Here is a 16,877-nt window from a genome sequence, read left to right as displayed (position 1 = left end):
AGCTTCACATTTTGATGGTTGGCTGCAAAGACAGTTGACTGAAGCCTGAGTGAACTGGGTCAAAGATACAACTTCTTGTACACTCTACACGTTGCTTGGGACTTGCCAGTTGTGCTTCAAGCTTGCACCTAAATCAAAAAATATTAGACAAACAGAAAAAAATACTCTAAATGTGTGCGATACCCACACATGTGAGAGAAATACTAATCAAATGGCCCTCTGCTTTCACTCAGTGTAACTCTAAATAATTATTGCCCCTGGCTAAACTGCAGGGAGCACCTTTTTTTCTCCACCCCGCCTTCAAGTGCCCTTATCCTTGATATTCAAGATTTGAAGCAAATTTTGTGCCAGCAAAATCTCGGGGAAGAAATGTCTTAATACCAGCTCTTTCCTTTCACTATTTAACGTTTCTCTCTGAGGGACCCAATCCTAGCATCCCCTTCATTCTGTCAAGCTGTCAGTCCACCCAAAACGAAGGACTGAGACAGGGAAATAGAAAGAGAGGGCGTTGATTCTCTGACGGTTAACAGGCTGAAATGGTCCTTCAAGCTGCTATGTCCCGCTCCGCTAAACTAAAGGTGTAATCTGGAACGGCAGGGTCCAATAACTTCCTAGAAGAAGTCTGAAGGAGCTTAAATAACTGTTTAACTGCATGGTTTAAGCATCCTTTCAGTTTTACCCACATGTGAGCCCCTCGGTGGTTGGCAATGCTTGCTGAAAGGTGAAGACGCTTGAGATAAATATGTGGCCCTGTGGCTTTGCACCAGGCAAATGGAAAATTGCAATCAGCCCTTTTGAGAATTCAGCTTGAAGAGAGAAGAATTTCATTAGAGTGTAATGGAGCTTTTAATTTGAGGGGTTGATCATTCATGAAATTCCACATTTGTTATCCCTCCCTCTCGCCATTTAGTGTAATGCAGTTGCATAAAGGAAAGATAATAACCTGTTCATCGAGTCAGCATTTAGCCAAGATGCATATGCATACTGTATACCATGATGCTAAAAATCCTTTTAAAAGGTATATTCTTGAATCGCAGTTGCTTTTCTTTTATTGTGACCTTGAGTAATGCCTTTGTTTGCTGTTAATTGCATTTTAAGCATAACGTACAGACATTTGCTTATAGGCTCACAATTAACTTTCTATTGCCTCAGCAAGGGCTCTAGCATGTTTATCTAGAACACAGTTTTAATATTTCATTATTCGCTCACTGCACTGTGGCAATAATGTTACAGCACCTAGTACTGAAAGATATTTTAAAAAGAAGTCTTCAAACAGGGAAAGTGCCTTTTAAATCTTCATCTCACTTTTAAGGGCTCAAGACTTTTTGCCTAGGGCATATTTATGCATATTTAAGACCCTTCTCACAGACAGCGCTTTCAACCAGCTCATGAAGCTAATGTTAGCTTAACTAGCTAGCTAACAGCTGATCTATTATAAAGTTATTTCAGGCAGCAAAATGGACAGTCGCTGGCTAGAAACGAGAAGCCGGCCATACCACTAAATTCTGAGTGGTAAATCTGCCCGCGTTATCAGTGTAAACTGTATTATGCTGTGCGAGAACGGAATGCCTGACAGGCAACAGTAAATACGGGGGTGGGGCTTAGTTGGCCTCAAATGTGAGCCACTCCTCTGTCCACAGGTAATTCATTGTGTTTAAATATACGGATAAAGATTTTTGCCAAAATGGCTGAAACAAAAAGCAAAAGTACTACAGCTACAGCTTAAACCATTTATTTGCTGATGGTTACTTCGATAATATGATTCACAAGTTAAACAGCTTTAATAACTATAAATGGAAAACCCAGATTTCCCATTTAGTCATGGAAATACTGTGCCTGAGAACTCACCAGTATCGATATCGCTTGCCAGCAGTTTTGCCACGTATGTGCCCGTCTCTGTGTTCTCGAAGACTGTAATGGTGTAGGGATCGGATGAGAACTGTGGCGGGTTGTCGTTGACGTCTTCCACAGCGATGTGGATGTCAGCCTCACAGTACCGCCCTCCTCCGTCCACCGCCCGCACTGTGAACCTGTGCTCGTCTTGCTCCTCTCTGTCGAGGGGATGCAGGGTCTTCAGCTCCCCTGAAGGTGACAGAAGAATTTTGAGCAAAATACACAAACACACACACTGTTTGGGGAGCAGAAGGATGCAATTTGCTATTTAAAGAAAAACATAAAACCCATTCAATTTACAGACATAAAATCCCTCTAAGCAATTAATCAAGAGACTGAGTTTATGTATGAGAAAACAAACCATGTATATTCTAAAGAACTGTAACCCTCTTGTCTGCTGTCTACTAACTAAATAAAAAGCAACTAACAGCTTTCAAGAGAGAGAGAAGACGGGAATAAATAAGTAATAGAAGCCCAAGAGGAAGGAGAAAATGGCAAAGTGAGCGGGCTGATGAAGGAACCCATCAGAGTTGGCAGCTATGAGCAGCCTCGAAGTGTCCTGGGATGCGAGGCAGCCAACATTACCACAACCTCTCTGGAAAACTCCAGAGCCTCTTGGCGGTCCTCATCTGCAATAATCCTACTTGTCGGCACTGAAAAAAATAAAAATAACATACCCTCTCCATAACAGCAGCACTGCTGCTGGAAACTCAACATTGAGGGTTGCCAGAAGACAGCTGGATGGTATTGTTCCCTTATTGTCTGCCTTGGTGTCAGTCTCTCAGCATATTATGGCTGAATTTTGCCATTACTTAGGAAGTCTATGCAGCAGCAGATTTGTTGTATAGCTGTTTAAATCCACTGGCTTAGTTTGTTTTGTCCTTCCATACTTTTACTTTGCATTTATTTTAAAATCAGGTTAGTGGTAATTAACCGGCATTGTTTTGTTTTTTTTCTTCGTCTTTCCTTTTTTCATCCTAGCATCCAGATGGAATGTCTGATTTAGAGAGTCTCCCAGAAGAAATTATTTGCAGGCCAGAAGTACAGCAGTCATTAATTCAATTCAAGTGTGCAGCTCTGTGTTTTAGTGCCACTGTGGGTCTTTCAGTTGCCCTGCAGGGGAATGTTCTTGGATCTTTAAAAAAACGAATAAGTAAATAACAACTGGGCACAAGAGAACATGCTTGCCTCCTCCATTGCTGATGATGGTTCAGACACATACAGAAACACAAATAAAAAACACAATAACATTTTGCAGAGAGATCACAATTCTTATATCTTAAGAGTGTAGAATGTAAGACTGCTGTCATGCTGAGCTGCCTTTTAGATTTTGTGGCTAGAAGCAGAGGGCCAAGAGTGTTTCATTTGAGACTTTAACATGAGTGTCCCACATACTGCTTCCCAATATTCAGAATAACCTGCAACACAGCTGAAACGCAATCTGACTCAATTACTATGGATGGAAAAAAGGCTTCAGGGGAAAAAAAGGCAAATGTATTAATCATATAAAATGTATTGCTATTTTACACTGACCACAAAACACCCCACCATCAGCACTCTTCTTCATATACACAAGCATTTGCATCCATTCCTGTTAACGCACAGATACACACCTGTGCCAGAGTCAATGATGAACAATTCAGATCCAACTCCCTGGAGTTCATAAGAGATTTGGGCGTTTGAGCGGATGTCAGCATCTGTGGCAGAGACCTGCAAGATGAGCCTGCCGGCAGGGGAGTCTTCTGGGACGCTCTCACTGTATAGAGACTGAGGGACAGATGGAGCAAGAGGAAGATAGAAGAGGGGAAGAAATTAAAGTGAACACCAGGAAGAAAAAAGCCGCAACAAACTGAAATTAAGTGCTGAAATTACAACACAGTCAAGCAAAAAAGGACTTTACCTTTTCGCATACAGGGCTGTTGTCATTGGCATCCAGCACCTTGACCTCCACAACGGCTTTGGCAGTGAAGATCCCATCACTGGCAGTAATGTTAAGTAGATAATTGTCCTTCTCTTCACGGTCCAAGGGCTTTCTGACAGAAACCTTCCATTCATTCTGAATGTGTTCGATGGCAAATTGGCCGAGTGGGTCCCCTCCTGTTTGATATTGAAAAGAAATATACCACTTCAGAATGATCAGCAACCCAGAAGCAGGGAAGCAGGAAACAGCCTGAGTCATTAAAAAGACAAGGATAAGGATCTGTCCTTAATCTTAAACATTACTACAACTACATTCCACTAAATATCAATTAATATTTACTGAAATCAACTTTAAAGTATTCATCATTACTTCACAAATCCTTACTTTAAATTCAAATATGTTTGGTACACAAGCAATCCTGCAAACCCAGAAACAATGGAAAATGAACTAATGATGGTTTCTGATTCCTCTTGATATTTCCTGGCTTGGCATAGTTATTCACACTTGCTAATTAGCACCAGAGGAAGTATTTTTCCCCAATATATTTCAAAGCATTATTCAGATAATTATACATTTCTGTATTCTGATGACCTAAATATTTGCCTTGAGCTTCAGCAGATTAGGCGATAACTCAGACTCCTAACAGATAATAGGACTGTGTAATGTTTCAAAGATGAGATATTATCATCATATTAAGTGGCATAATAGGATAATCCCCCCTAAACTCTGTTTATGAAAAACGGTTACACAAAGGAGTAGGGAGTAAACTCTCTGGGCTTACTAATTATCTGTTTCGCAAAATAATAACGCCCACCTGTGATGAAGTAGTTCACTTGTTTATTGATGTCCTCAGAATCGTCATCTGTGGTGCTGAGGATAGCGATCACCCCGCTGGGAGGAGGGTCATCTTCACTGACTGTGCCTTTGTAGATCTCTGCAGTGAAGCGGGGTGGGTTGTCGTTGACATCAGCGACTGTTACCTCCACCCTGGTGCCAGTAATGTGTTGGACTTTGTCGCCTTGATCTGTGGCTAGGACAGCGATTGTGTATTTGTTCATCTTTTCGCGGTCTAGCTCTTTTAAGGTTGTCACCCATCCAGTTTCACTATTAACAGCAAACAGCTCAGAGATTTCCTGCAAGTTCTCCTTGGGGTCAAGGCTGTAAACAACATGGCCGTTGGTTCCAGAGTCTTGGTCGGTGGCTTTGACTTGGATCACTTGAGTCCCACTTGGAAGGTTTTCCACAATGAGAGCCTCATAAGGGTCTGACTCAAAGACAGGTTTGTTGTCATTAAGATCTTTCACTTGGATGTTTACATTTACAGATGCCACTATCTCATAGTCCACATGTTTGGTTTGGGAAAGCAAAACAAGTTGGTACCATTTGGTCGTCTCATGGTCGAGGCTTTTCTGAAGCTTCAAGGCTCCGCTGTCTCTGTCTACAACAAACACCTCATCTTCATTGCTCTCGGGAGTGTTGCCCTTCACAAGATTGTAAACGACTGGTTGCTCACTTTCAGCCTGAATTACATCGATCTCTGTGCCAATGGGAAGGTCTTCAGCAATTGTATAGCGGTAATGCGGTTCAGTGAATTTGGGAATTGGCGTCTCTGGTGTAACAATCCTAATGTAAACCTGTACAACAGAATGTTTGGGTGGATTCCCAGTATCCTTTGCCCTCACAAAGAACGCATAGAGCTCATTTTCAAGTCCAATGAGACTCTCTTTGGTTACAATGACCCCAGAGGTTGGGTGGATTTCAAAGTTCTCTCCCACATTTTCAACATCTGCTTCGATTGAATACTCAATGTCAGCATTGCTTCCCTCATCCATGTCTGAAGCAGCAATTTTAACCACAGAGGTTCCCCTTGGGACATCTGATGCAATGGTGGCTTTATACTCAGCTGCTCTGAATTGTGGGGCGTTGTCATTTACATCTGTGAGAATGACATTGACAATACAAAAGCCTACTTTTCCACCGCCATCTTTAGCTATGAGAGAAATAGGAATAACCTTCTCAACCGTATTCTCACGATCAAGGCTCTCCAGTGTGAAAATTTCCCCATTTTCATTGACAGAGAACTTGTCTTTTGCAAAGTCATTGACAATCTGGTATGTTATTTGCCCATAAATGCCTTCGTCGTCATCTGTCGCCTTTGCTTCTGCTACCAAGGTTCCAACAGGTGAGTTTTCAACAAGCTCTACCACATAATCCACCTGAGAGAAGGTGGGGTTGTGGAAGTTGGCACCAATAACTGTTACCATGACAAGGGCTGAGCTTCGGAATACACCATCTGATACAGATACATTGAGGTTGTAAAAGGGTTGCATATGTGGCCTCCGGTGGTTGGAAATGACAATAGCGCCTGTGTGTTTGTCAATGGAAAAGTTCAGATCCTCATTGCTGGATATAATGGAGAACTCCAAGTTATTTGAGTCTGAGCTATCAGCATCAGATGCCTGGACTTGGGTGATGAAGTGTCCACGTGGGGCCAATTCGCTAACAGTAGTTTTGTAAGTGTGCTCCGTGAATATTGGAGCATTGTCATTTAGGTCGGTAACGTCTATCGTCACAATGACATCACTAGAGAGTGCTGGAACTCCTCCGTCGACAACACGGACTCTCAACTTGTGCTGCTGGACCTCCTCATGATCAAGAATTTGAGCGGTAGAGATTATACCTGCGTCACGGTCAATGGTGAAATAATCTGAACTCTTCCCCTTTTCCTCAACCAACTGAAAGAATACTTCTTGGTTGTTACCAGTATCTAAATCTTTGGCATCAACTTGTAAGACAGATGTACCAATGACAAAGGCCTCTGATATATTGGTGTAATAGGCCTTTGACAGGAACACGGGGGCGTTGTCATTTACATCTTCCAGTATGATATCAACAAACACTTCAGAGTGTGCTCCAGTCAGAGAATCTGTGGCTCTTACATTTAATTTATAAGCGGGATGTGTCTCGAAGTCCAGAGGTTGAATCACATGTATCACACCTGTGTTGAAATCAATTGAGAACTGTTTGAAAGGATCTCCCTCAGAGATGGTGTACACAATACGAGGGCCTTCAGAATCATTAGCCTGTACATGAATCACAGGTGTGTGTAATTGAATGTTTTCAGGGATTTCAATGCTGTAAAAAGGCTTCTCAAACACAGGCATTGCTTTGTTCACAACTGTTATTGGCACTTCTACTTCTGCTGAGAGTGCTGGCTCTCCATTATCCTTTGCTATAACAACAACGACAAAGTCTGTGTTAAGTGACTCCTTCTCAAATTTCTTTTTAAGGGAGATTTCACCAGAGGGGCTAATCTGAAAGTGCTCTTGTTGTTGCTTCAGAAGATAGTGTATATCTGCATTCAGGCCCATGTCTTTGTCCACTGCTGTGACTTGCCGGATGGCCTGGCCTTCCTCTGCGTCCATCTGAACCAGGGCATGATAGGGAAGGTTCACAAACATTGGTTTGTTGTCATTCACATCTTCCACTGTCACAGTCACTAGAACATGAGCCCCATCTTCAGATTTGTCCTCTCTGGTGACCTCAACAACTATATCAAATGAGTCCTGTGCCTCGCGATCAAAAGGAATCCCAGTGGTTGAGATTACTCCAGATGTGCGGCTGATTTCAAACCTACTGTCAGGGTTCAAAATTTTGTAAAACAAAGGCTCGTTCACCTGGTTCCCAACGGCAGCAATGACTGCTAGAGTTTTCTTCTCAGAAGAGTTTTCCTGGACGTAGGCTTTGTAGGACTCCCTGGTGAACTTCAGCTTACTCTCCTTATTTTCCTTCACATTTATCTTTACTGCAGCAACAGTGGCAAATCTACCATCGGAAACCCTAACCTTTAATTCATATCTGCTCCTGAGTTGGGTGACATTCTGAATAGAGATTATGCCTGTGATTGGATCCATTTTAAATTTATCACCAATATTTCCCTCAGAGATGGAGAAGAGAAGTTTGGAGTTAGGCCCAGAGTCTGAGTCTGTAGCGTTGACCAGAATGACTTCCACTCCTTTGTATGTTGGCACTATGACGGTTGTCTCGTACACTTCTTGGCTAAAAACTGGGGAACAGTCATTAACATCAATTACTTCAATGGTCACGTTGGCTGCCGTCTCTGCAAACAGGCGTGGCATTCCTAGATCATGGACCTGGACTGTGAAGCGGAAAACACTCCTCTGTTCATAATCCAAAGCTGTAGTAATTCTGATGGCTCCGGTGCTTGAGTCAATGGCGAAATAGTTATGTGCAAAAGGTTCGACAATTTGATAGATGAGCATGGCATTCTGGTCACAATCAGCATCAGAGGCACGAATGACAAAAGGAGTGTTTTCATGGGTCAGAACAACACTGTTGACGGGGGCAGACTCGCTGATTAGTCCTTTGAATTCCCTCTGGAGGAAGATTGGAGCATTGTCATTTTCATCCTTTAGATGAATCAGAAGGGTTGTGTTGCTGGCAAGTCCGGCCATGTTTGTTCCCTGTATGATGAGCATGTATTGAGAGATGGTCTCATAGTCTAAAGCTTTCTGGGTCACAACCACTCCTGAGTTTGGGTTTATATCAAATGCATTGTTGATGTTGCCACCTTTAATTTGATAGAAAACAGACGACTGGCTGACAGCTGTGACCAAGCTCACAAAACTTCCAGGATGGGTTGATTCGCTGACTTCTGCAGAGAACTCCTTTTCAGTGAATCTGGGGGCTGCATTGTCAGAAACTGTTACCACAATGTGTACAGTGGCTGTACTTGACAGTGGAGATATTCCATTATCAGATGCCTTAACGGTGAGTTCAAACATGGTCTTGCTACCGCGATCAAGCTCTTTGGCTACTGTAATGGTCCCAAGAACAGGATCGATGGCAAATGAGTTCGCAACATTTCCTGTAAGAAACAGAAGACAAAAGAATTATACATCTATGTGGTTGTACTCGAAAGGTTTGTCATTCTGACCTGTGATATGTGTCTGCCAATTTTGCTACATGTTGTACCAGGAAGATGTGGTTGATAAGCATTTATAATGTCAATGTTTTTCCCCGCTTCAACATTAGATAGACATGCTAACGTCTTTTCCAAACCAATCATCCTAAGCCCTCAGTTTGACTCAAAACAAAGGAAGTTACATTTCAATTACGTTAGGTCATCATCTAAGCTATTTCAAATATGCATGTATTCTAACAAAAAGCTAATAGCCGCATATCTCTTGTTTTCATATAACAGCTTATTGTAGGAGAAAGCCATCGTGGGAAATTGTGAGGGGGGATCTGCCAATCTCCCACGTATTTGGAGATCCTCTAGACAAAGTCTTCAATATTCTCCTACTCTTTGTAAAGTATTCCATTCATGATCAAGATCCAGTGGGCAGCAGGACTCAAGATGACTCACGCATTTTTGCGAGCTGATTTCATTTGCATTATTATACAAAGAGAGCTTTCTGCTGTGAAGAAAAACCTAGGGAAATTGTGGCTCAACAGAGTGGCACTACAACTTTGTGCATTTACCTGATTCGATGCTGTAGACAATCTCTGCATTTTCGCCCTTGTCTTTGTCAAGAGCCGTGACTTGGATCACAGCCGAGCCTACGGCCGCGGATTCAAACACACGGCCAGAGTAAGGTGTGCCTATAAACCAGGGTGCATTGTCATTGGTGTCACCTACGTTGACAATAACACGCACAAGATTCCTCTTTACTGGGATGTCCTGGTCTCGAACCTAGAGAGGATAGAGAGACAGAGACAGACGGAGGAGGGAAGAAGAAAAAATGAGCCAGACAAAAGTGTGAGAGCCCTCAAGGCATAATTCATTCCTGAATAATAACATACTAAAAAAACAGCAAACTATTCATATATTGAAGCAGAGACACAAACAGGCTTATCTTAATTTCATGGATGTTTCGTTTTCCAACGAAGCCAATTCCAAAATAAACTCCATTAAGCCATATGTAGGAACTTCTCATAATGTATCAAACTATGGTTAAATTGTCGGTGTACACTGATTCATACCATGACAGTGAGGATGTGGCGATGCATTGTCTCATGATCCAGTCGCTCAGCGGTGTACAGAGTGCCAGTTCCTGGGTCTAGTCGAAACTTCCTCAGGCTGAAGGGATCAGTGCTGCTCAGGAGTGTAAAGGTCAGTTTGTTCTTCTCGTCTCTGTCCGCAGCGCTGATCTGCAGGACCTCAGTCCCTGCCGGTTTGTCTTCAGGGACATCCACCTCGTACCACTTCTGAGAGAACTGTGGCCGGTGGTTGTTGGTGTCAATGACACGGATAAGCACCTATAGGAGAAAAAAAATTGTAGAGAATCATGAAAATAATTTTGAGGCTATTATCTGAGCCTTTTCTAATTGTGTCATCGTGTACTAAGGACTGTCATGTTTCAGGGGATAATTGGATGTTTGAATCAGGTGAGGGTAGAATTACCCTCTTCATAGTTTTTATCAAATAAAGCAAGGGTCCACAACTTGGGAATTTATTAAATTATCTTCATGGTTTTAAACACTATAGTGATTAACAAGTTCAGTAAACTCAAATGTTAAAGAGACATGTTAGTGATCCCCTTTATTATTACTTTCAGTCTCTCCGTCATGCGTCTACACACACTATAGACTTTTCAAATCCTTCTTGCACACTCTTCAGTAATAAACAACGTAGTGTAGATACAGACCCAAATCGAAACATTTGATGGCAAAAGCAATATTTTAACTGAACGGCCACTTGATGCAGCCAACAGTGAAAACAAGAAATCCATGCTGACTAACCACAATGCATCTAAATGTACTCAGAGCTACAAACAGGAGCAGGTGATTGCATTTAGAGTACATGTGTGATAAACCATATTACAGTGAGCTGTCGGGGACATTGATAATATATAACATGTCTAAAAGGAATATAACTTTTAGGGTGGTTAAACATGTTTTAGTGTCACTGTTTTGCACAAATCCATGACACAAATTTCTACACATATGTACTTCTTGCTTTGGACTGCAAAAAGTGCAGCCGCTGTGTTTTTTCCCCCACACACAACAAAGACAACATCCCCAAACTGTAAAATTCCACTGGGAGCATGTTTTATCAACACCAGCCACTCGTCTACTGGACTTCCGACAGAGGATTATGGAGAGCTGCTGGAATGCCATCTCTGCTTCCCAGACCAGCGAGGGGCTTCTACCGTTGCCAAACATGGGGAACAAAGGGATCAGCCCAGATTAGACACCTGCATACCAAACACAAGGGGGTGATGTCCCGTAAGGAAACAGGCGAGGCCGAGCTGCTTGGTGCAGGAAGAGTGACGGGGACTATAGTCACAAAAGCTCTGACCAGTTGACAGCTCAGTAGCTGACCAGGATTTGTCATAAATCTGGTCAACATAACTGCCCACTGTTGTTTTTAGTCATAATACTGTTTGTTGAGCACTGTGAGCCTATATCAGAGACAAATATAGACTCAACCTGACAGCACTGATAACATTTACAATCTGCTGTGTACTGTGATGTTGGCAATGCTGCTGAGGCTCACAGATGCCATCTTGCAGGGGGAGTGCTGGACTGCATGCTGTCTGTCAGTGCTGTAAGCTGGCTGTTTGCCTCAGGTCATGTGTCATGAGCGACCCATGTCACTCTGTGTTAATCAGGATGCGTAATGTTAAATAAATACGCTATTCTAATCAGACATTAACCCTGAAAAAGCACATGAGACTGGGCCTCTAGTGCATGTTGCACCCTCAGTGGGCTGACAATCTATCTCATTCCAAGCATGTCTTCTCATGTCATGCCAGACATCATATAGCACCAGATCCCTGATGTCTCACAATCCCCCATTTACACACACAGATGCACACGCATGCACCCACATACTCATAAAATAAGCACTTCCACACACACATCCACACAAAGAGGCTGTCCAATGTGTCTCAATCTGGCCAGCGTCAGATAACACGTCTTGTGAATAGTGAGTAAGGTGCTGAGAGCTGATAGTGCTGTCAAGAAGCAGAAAGGAACGGAACCTGGTCAGTAGTATCCACATCTATCCACAATGTACTATTTCACATGGTTTAGAAAGCACACAAAAGGCTATTCAGCTCCCCCTCCCCATATGCACACAAACTTTCCTTTCCCTTAGCAAAGAGGCTCTACAACACTTCAAAGGAACTTTGCCCCCAAACATCACAAAGCAGCATGATACAGCCTGACTGCAGCAGAAATGCTGGTGTAGAAGAAAACCCTGTAGTCTTTGTACATGGCTTCCTCTGGGAATGCTGGAGAGGAGCAAGATTGGGACTGAGACACAGACGTGACAGATGGAGATACTAAAGAAAAAAGTGCTGTGAGACGAGAGTAAGAAAGAGTGACAGTAAAAAAAAACTAAGAAATCTATGAGAAATGGTCAAATTTATAAAACACAGGTTGTGGGTGGGAATGAAAGAAACACACAAACAAAAGATGCAGCTACTGAGCAAAAACAATCCAGTAGAAAAAGAGTACTAGATACAATAGTCAGCTTTGATACTGAAGGCCCAAAAACATATAAGTATGAGTGAATAAGGTGAACCTCCGAGTGAGACATAAAGAGAGTCTTTGTAATGTGGACTGAGATAACATGAGAAACAGGAGACCAGGAACAGATTGTGAGCAGAACAGCTTGAGGTACTTCTGCACGGCCAAGGGAGGATGTCATATAGCTGGAGATGGGGGAAGGGAGGCTGGGCTGCATGCCGAGGCTGCCTTGTTGGCGCAGATCCTGACTATGAGGTGCCCGAGCTAGAATGCAGCACCCCTTGCCTACATCAGCTGATCCTTCAGAGACGCCTTCATAGAACTACGGTCAGATGGAAAGCACACAACAGAAAGGGCTGACTGTTTCCCATAGACCTCCCACAGACCATGAGCTTCATACAGATATCCCCACTGGAGTTACAGGAAGGTTGGATTTAAAATGATTTTCAATTTTCAGCTAATAGTTTGTCACTGTCATTTGAAAATAGACATTCAAAAACAAAAGTGTGCTAAGGAGACCACAAAGAAAACACAGCCTTCTGAATATCGAAACAGCTTTTGTGTTGTATCCAGAACAGGACAAGCGGGAGCTCTCATCGTGCTCATTGTCCTCCTGTGCAATGCGTCGGAGAGGAAGCCCCCCTGCCAGGTGGCAGGTTCTGGGCAAAGGCAGGGCACTGGCACCAAGCACTCAAACATGTTCCCAAAACAGGATTAACACAGCCCACTATCCACAAAAATCCAGCGCTCTTGTTTGCGCTTTATTCCACCCAAAGAGAATAATCATCATCCCTGCATGCCTGGCCAATAAATGTGGAGCTTTTTGAAAAACGAAGAGGAAGAAAATCAGAAAGAAAGACAAAGAGGGCTAGAGGGAGAGAGAGAACAAAAATGGGAAAAAAACATTCCAAGTAGAGAGAAAATAGGGCAGCCCGTCTGGCAGCACAGCTTCCACATGACTTTGATTTGAGGAAGAGATAAGTCCAACTTTGAGCTTTCACGAGGTGCACTGCATGTGTGTGATCGGGTAGATCTAATTTGCAGTGAAATTCTGTATGACTTGTTTTAGGTCCACGTTTAACTGTCCTCAAAGAAAGCAAATTCATACTCAATAACAAACAATTAACAACTCTTTTGCATTGAATGATTTCTCAATGAAATTCTCTCTTCTTGGATTCATTTATTTTGCAAGCACAGAGATGGAGAAAATTGATTATCAACATCTGTCTTTTATGTAGTAATCTACGGATTATAATATTTCTGTAAGAGTACAATGGTTAATCCTAATACTCATTAATATCAGGTGGATTAACTAAGGTGGTAATATTACTTGCCTGCCTTGAAAAGTAGTAAATTAATACATTTCAGTGTGCTATGACACAATCTTTTCAAAACCTTAGCCTCATTGGTTACTTGCTGTTACAAAAAACATGAAGTTCCCAGCAAGAGGTGCATTTACAGTTTCTGTTAAAACCCCCGCTGACAGAACAAATACCGTCAGTGTTGAACAATGTTATCGGATAAACAAGTTAGTAGCCAAAACACTCAGATGGCTTTCCTGAAACATGAAGCACTCAGTATGCTGTATCCTCGGGACAGTTAATGCTTTCCAAACAAGATGTGCAAGTCAGCCTACTGGTACTATACGTGATGTATCAAATATGCAGGTAATATGAACATGAACATGAATATGAATACACCTGAGAGGTATGGTTCTTTCTCACCTCAATTCTGAAACCGACGAAGGCATAGGGTTAGGCATAGTCAAGGTTTTTTTTAAACACTTTTTTGTGGAAAATAATCTGTGATGACAATAATACATTTCTACTTTCAGGAATGCATTTATTACTAGCCTACAAAATGTGGGTAAATACTACTTTCTCTGCTAAGACTGTATGCCTTTTTCAGTCACCTATTTGGCTCTCAGCATATCCCAGGCAGTTGGCCTAAATCACAAAGTGTGGTTTATGGAGCACACAAATTGAGTAAATCCATTCCCTCTGCAGAAACAGCTGACCTACAGTGGTCAGCTGGGTATACAGGACTGTCTCTTACACACCAGCACTGATCTGCAAGACAGCCTGCCACAACTCACTAATATGTACAAAAATATGCACATTCAAAATCTGCATTCAGCGAGAAAGAGTACACAAGCTTCATCGGATGTACTGTAGGGAGTGATTATTCTTTCACCCAGTGTGGTTTGACGCTGGTCATTCAATTGAGCTGTGATGGTTTGTAGAGAAGGAGTTCACAAAGCTATTCATCAAGCAGTACTTGCAGTAAAACTTGTCATCACACTATCAGATCTCACTAGGAACATATGAGGTGGTGTGTAAATTATGATGCTGTAAGTTTATCCACTGCAGGATATTGACATGTACTGCCAAAGTTACCACATTTAAATACATGAAATCCTGATGAGCTACAAGTTTTCCAACTCCAAACTGTGCTCAAGCTTTCCTGTGTGACGTTAACAAAATAAAATCATTCTCTGTAATGTGAAAGGGTTTCTAGTACAGCCGGTCCCACTAAGAATCAAGCCCCATTGAGAATTAGACCTTTTGAATAGGTTAACCTTTGAATGTGATTAATTTGACTTAAAATGTCACTGCATGCAGTATTGCTGAGAGGCTTTTAAATAAGTGTCTGTTGCCAGGGCTTTTAAGAAAGTGCTTTATGGGGAGAGAAAATCATGGCAGAGAAAGTAGGCACTCTGTGGCTGTTTTTAAGGTTCTGCGCTAAACTAAAGGACGTGCTGCTTCCTCGGATGAGCTGTAAAATGCCAGTGAAGGCGGCGCTTCATCCAAGGCTCAGTGGAGCACAGCAGCCAGATGATGAAAGGCTTTATTCATACGGAGTGACAACAAATAGATTCTATTCCAGCTACAATTCTCTGAAACTCCCCTTTGAGGACAAAGGACAAAACATTTTGAATGCCACCATCCCATATGACCCAAACTATCATGTAAAAATGTTCAAAGTCTCACGGACAAGGCATGACCATCTGAACAAAAACCAAAGACAACTTGCATGTTTAAAAGCTTTTATCATGGCGGCTCAGCTTTGGTATCAGCTGGGGAGCGAGATATATGCAAGCAGGAATAAATCAGCATATTAATATATTAAAATGCAAGTAGCAACAAAGTTTTTTGGAAGCTAGTTTTAGCTTCATCTATCATCTCACATAGGGTCATATGGTTTACAGCATCTAATATTTTTCTTCATGTTTCTTCTGCAAGAAAGTATCTTTTCAGTTCATTTTGCAGTTTCCAGACTGTGGCATGAGCCTACTTGTATATGTATGAGTGTAACATATTTAGTTGTTTAGAGTCCGTTCAGAAAATACTGAGGCAATCTTTTCCTCTCAGAGAAAAGTGAAGGTTCACGGGTTCAGAGAGACACAGCAGAGGGGAGGAGTGGAGGGGGCTCAAGAATGTACACTTTAAAATAAACCTCTGGCTAGACGGCACCATCATCACAGCAGCCCCGCGTCAGGAATGAGACAATGGAAGATTCCTGGAGTTCAACACTCAACTGAGATGGTAGAGAGCAGCGGAGGAGGAATACTGACTACCCATTATCATAGTTTGAATGAGTCTTCATTAAGTCTACCAGTCTTTTTTTCTTTCTATAAAAACATAACTGATCATTCCGTTTAAATCAGCTGAAGCTTGACTTAAAGGAATAGTTTGCCATTTTGGGGAAATGCGCTTACTTTGCTTTCTTGGATCCCACTCAATCCCACTCTTGTGCCTGTACGGCAAATATGAATCAGCAGCCAGGAGATGGTTCGTTTAGCTTAGCATGAAGACTAAAAACAGGGGGAAAAATCCACTTATCAGAGTTGTCGTAAGGTTGCCAGGCAACAACCGAAGACTCCAGCAAGTCACCCCATCCCGCCAAGAAATAGTCCCGCAGATAACCCTTGTAAACCACAACTTGCCATTTTTACACTTTGGGTTTTTATAAAGATTAAACAAACTAAATATAACGTTTTAATTAGTGATATTTAAAGTAGGCCAGATTTTGTTACCTTTGGACAGAGCTAGGCTTCCAGTCTTCATGCTAAGCTAAATTAACCAGCTACTGGTTGTACAATAGCCTTATATTGAATGGTATGAGAGTGGTATCAATCCTTGCATCTAAATCCCGGCAAGAAAGCGAAAAAAGTGTATTTCTCAAAATGTCAGACTACTTCCTTTTTAATCAAAAGATCTCTCCCTTTCTGGTGAGCTGACAACAGAAAATGCAAAAGCAAATCTACTGGTAAAACACAATTCAATCACACCCCACAGGCAGCATCAGGCAATAGAAGAAGATATCTTAATACAGCACAGCCTTACCATATCATATCCCATGTTTTTTGTATTATCTGTTTGAAGTCAGGTCATGTAGGGATGTAATGACACTCAAAGTGATAAACTGTAATTTTCCCCGGCCAGTTGAGAGCAATGATAGCATCACAACATAAACATTTGGCCACTGCTTCACTCATTACCCGTTCCTTTCCTCATGCCATTTCTCACATGAGGAAAACAGAACCATGACAACTGCCTCATCA

At 42.1% G+C, this 16,877-nt stretch overlaps 1 protein-coding gene across 1 annotated transcript in view; it reads right to left on the bottom strand.

Moving 5' to 3' along the window:
* Nucleotides 1-16,877, bottom strand: part of fat1a (FAT atypical cadherin 1a) — a 73,372-nt gene that overhangs the window by 18,191 nt on the left and 38,304 nt on the right. The window contains exons 9-14 of the mRNA XM_070915065.1: nucleotides 9,821-10,096; nucleotides 9,320-9,530; nucleotides 4,629-8,702; nucleotides 3,794-3,990; nucleotides 3,507-3,660; nucleotides 1,849-2,082 (exon numbers count right to left, since the gene is read on the bottom strand). Of these exons, the coding sequence (XP_070771166.1) occupies nucleotides 1,849-2,082; nucleotides 3,507-3,660; nucleotides 3,794-3,990; nucleotides 4,629-8,702; nucleotides 9,320-9,530; nucleotides 9,821-10,096 (5,146 nt within the window). The remainder of the gene's footprint in view (nucleotides 1-1,848; nucleotides 2,083-3,506; nucleotides 3,661-3,793; nucleotides 3,991-4,628; nucleotides 8,703-9,319; nucleotides 9,531-9,820; nucleotides 10,097-16,877) is intronic.

The sequence above is a fragment of the Enoplosus armatus genome, chromosome 2, assembly GCF_043641665.1.
Source record: "Enoplosus armatus isolate fEnoArm2 chromosome 2, fEnoArm2.hap1, whole genome shotgun sequence".
NCBI lineage: Eukaryota > Metazoa > Chordata > Actinopteri > Centrarchiformes > Enoplosidae > Enoplosus > Enoplosus armatus.
Note: the sequence above shows the minus strand (reverse complement) of the source record. Positions and strands in the feature narration are given on the sequence as shown.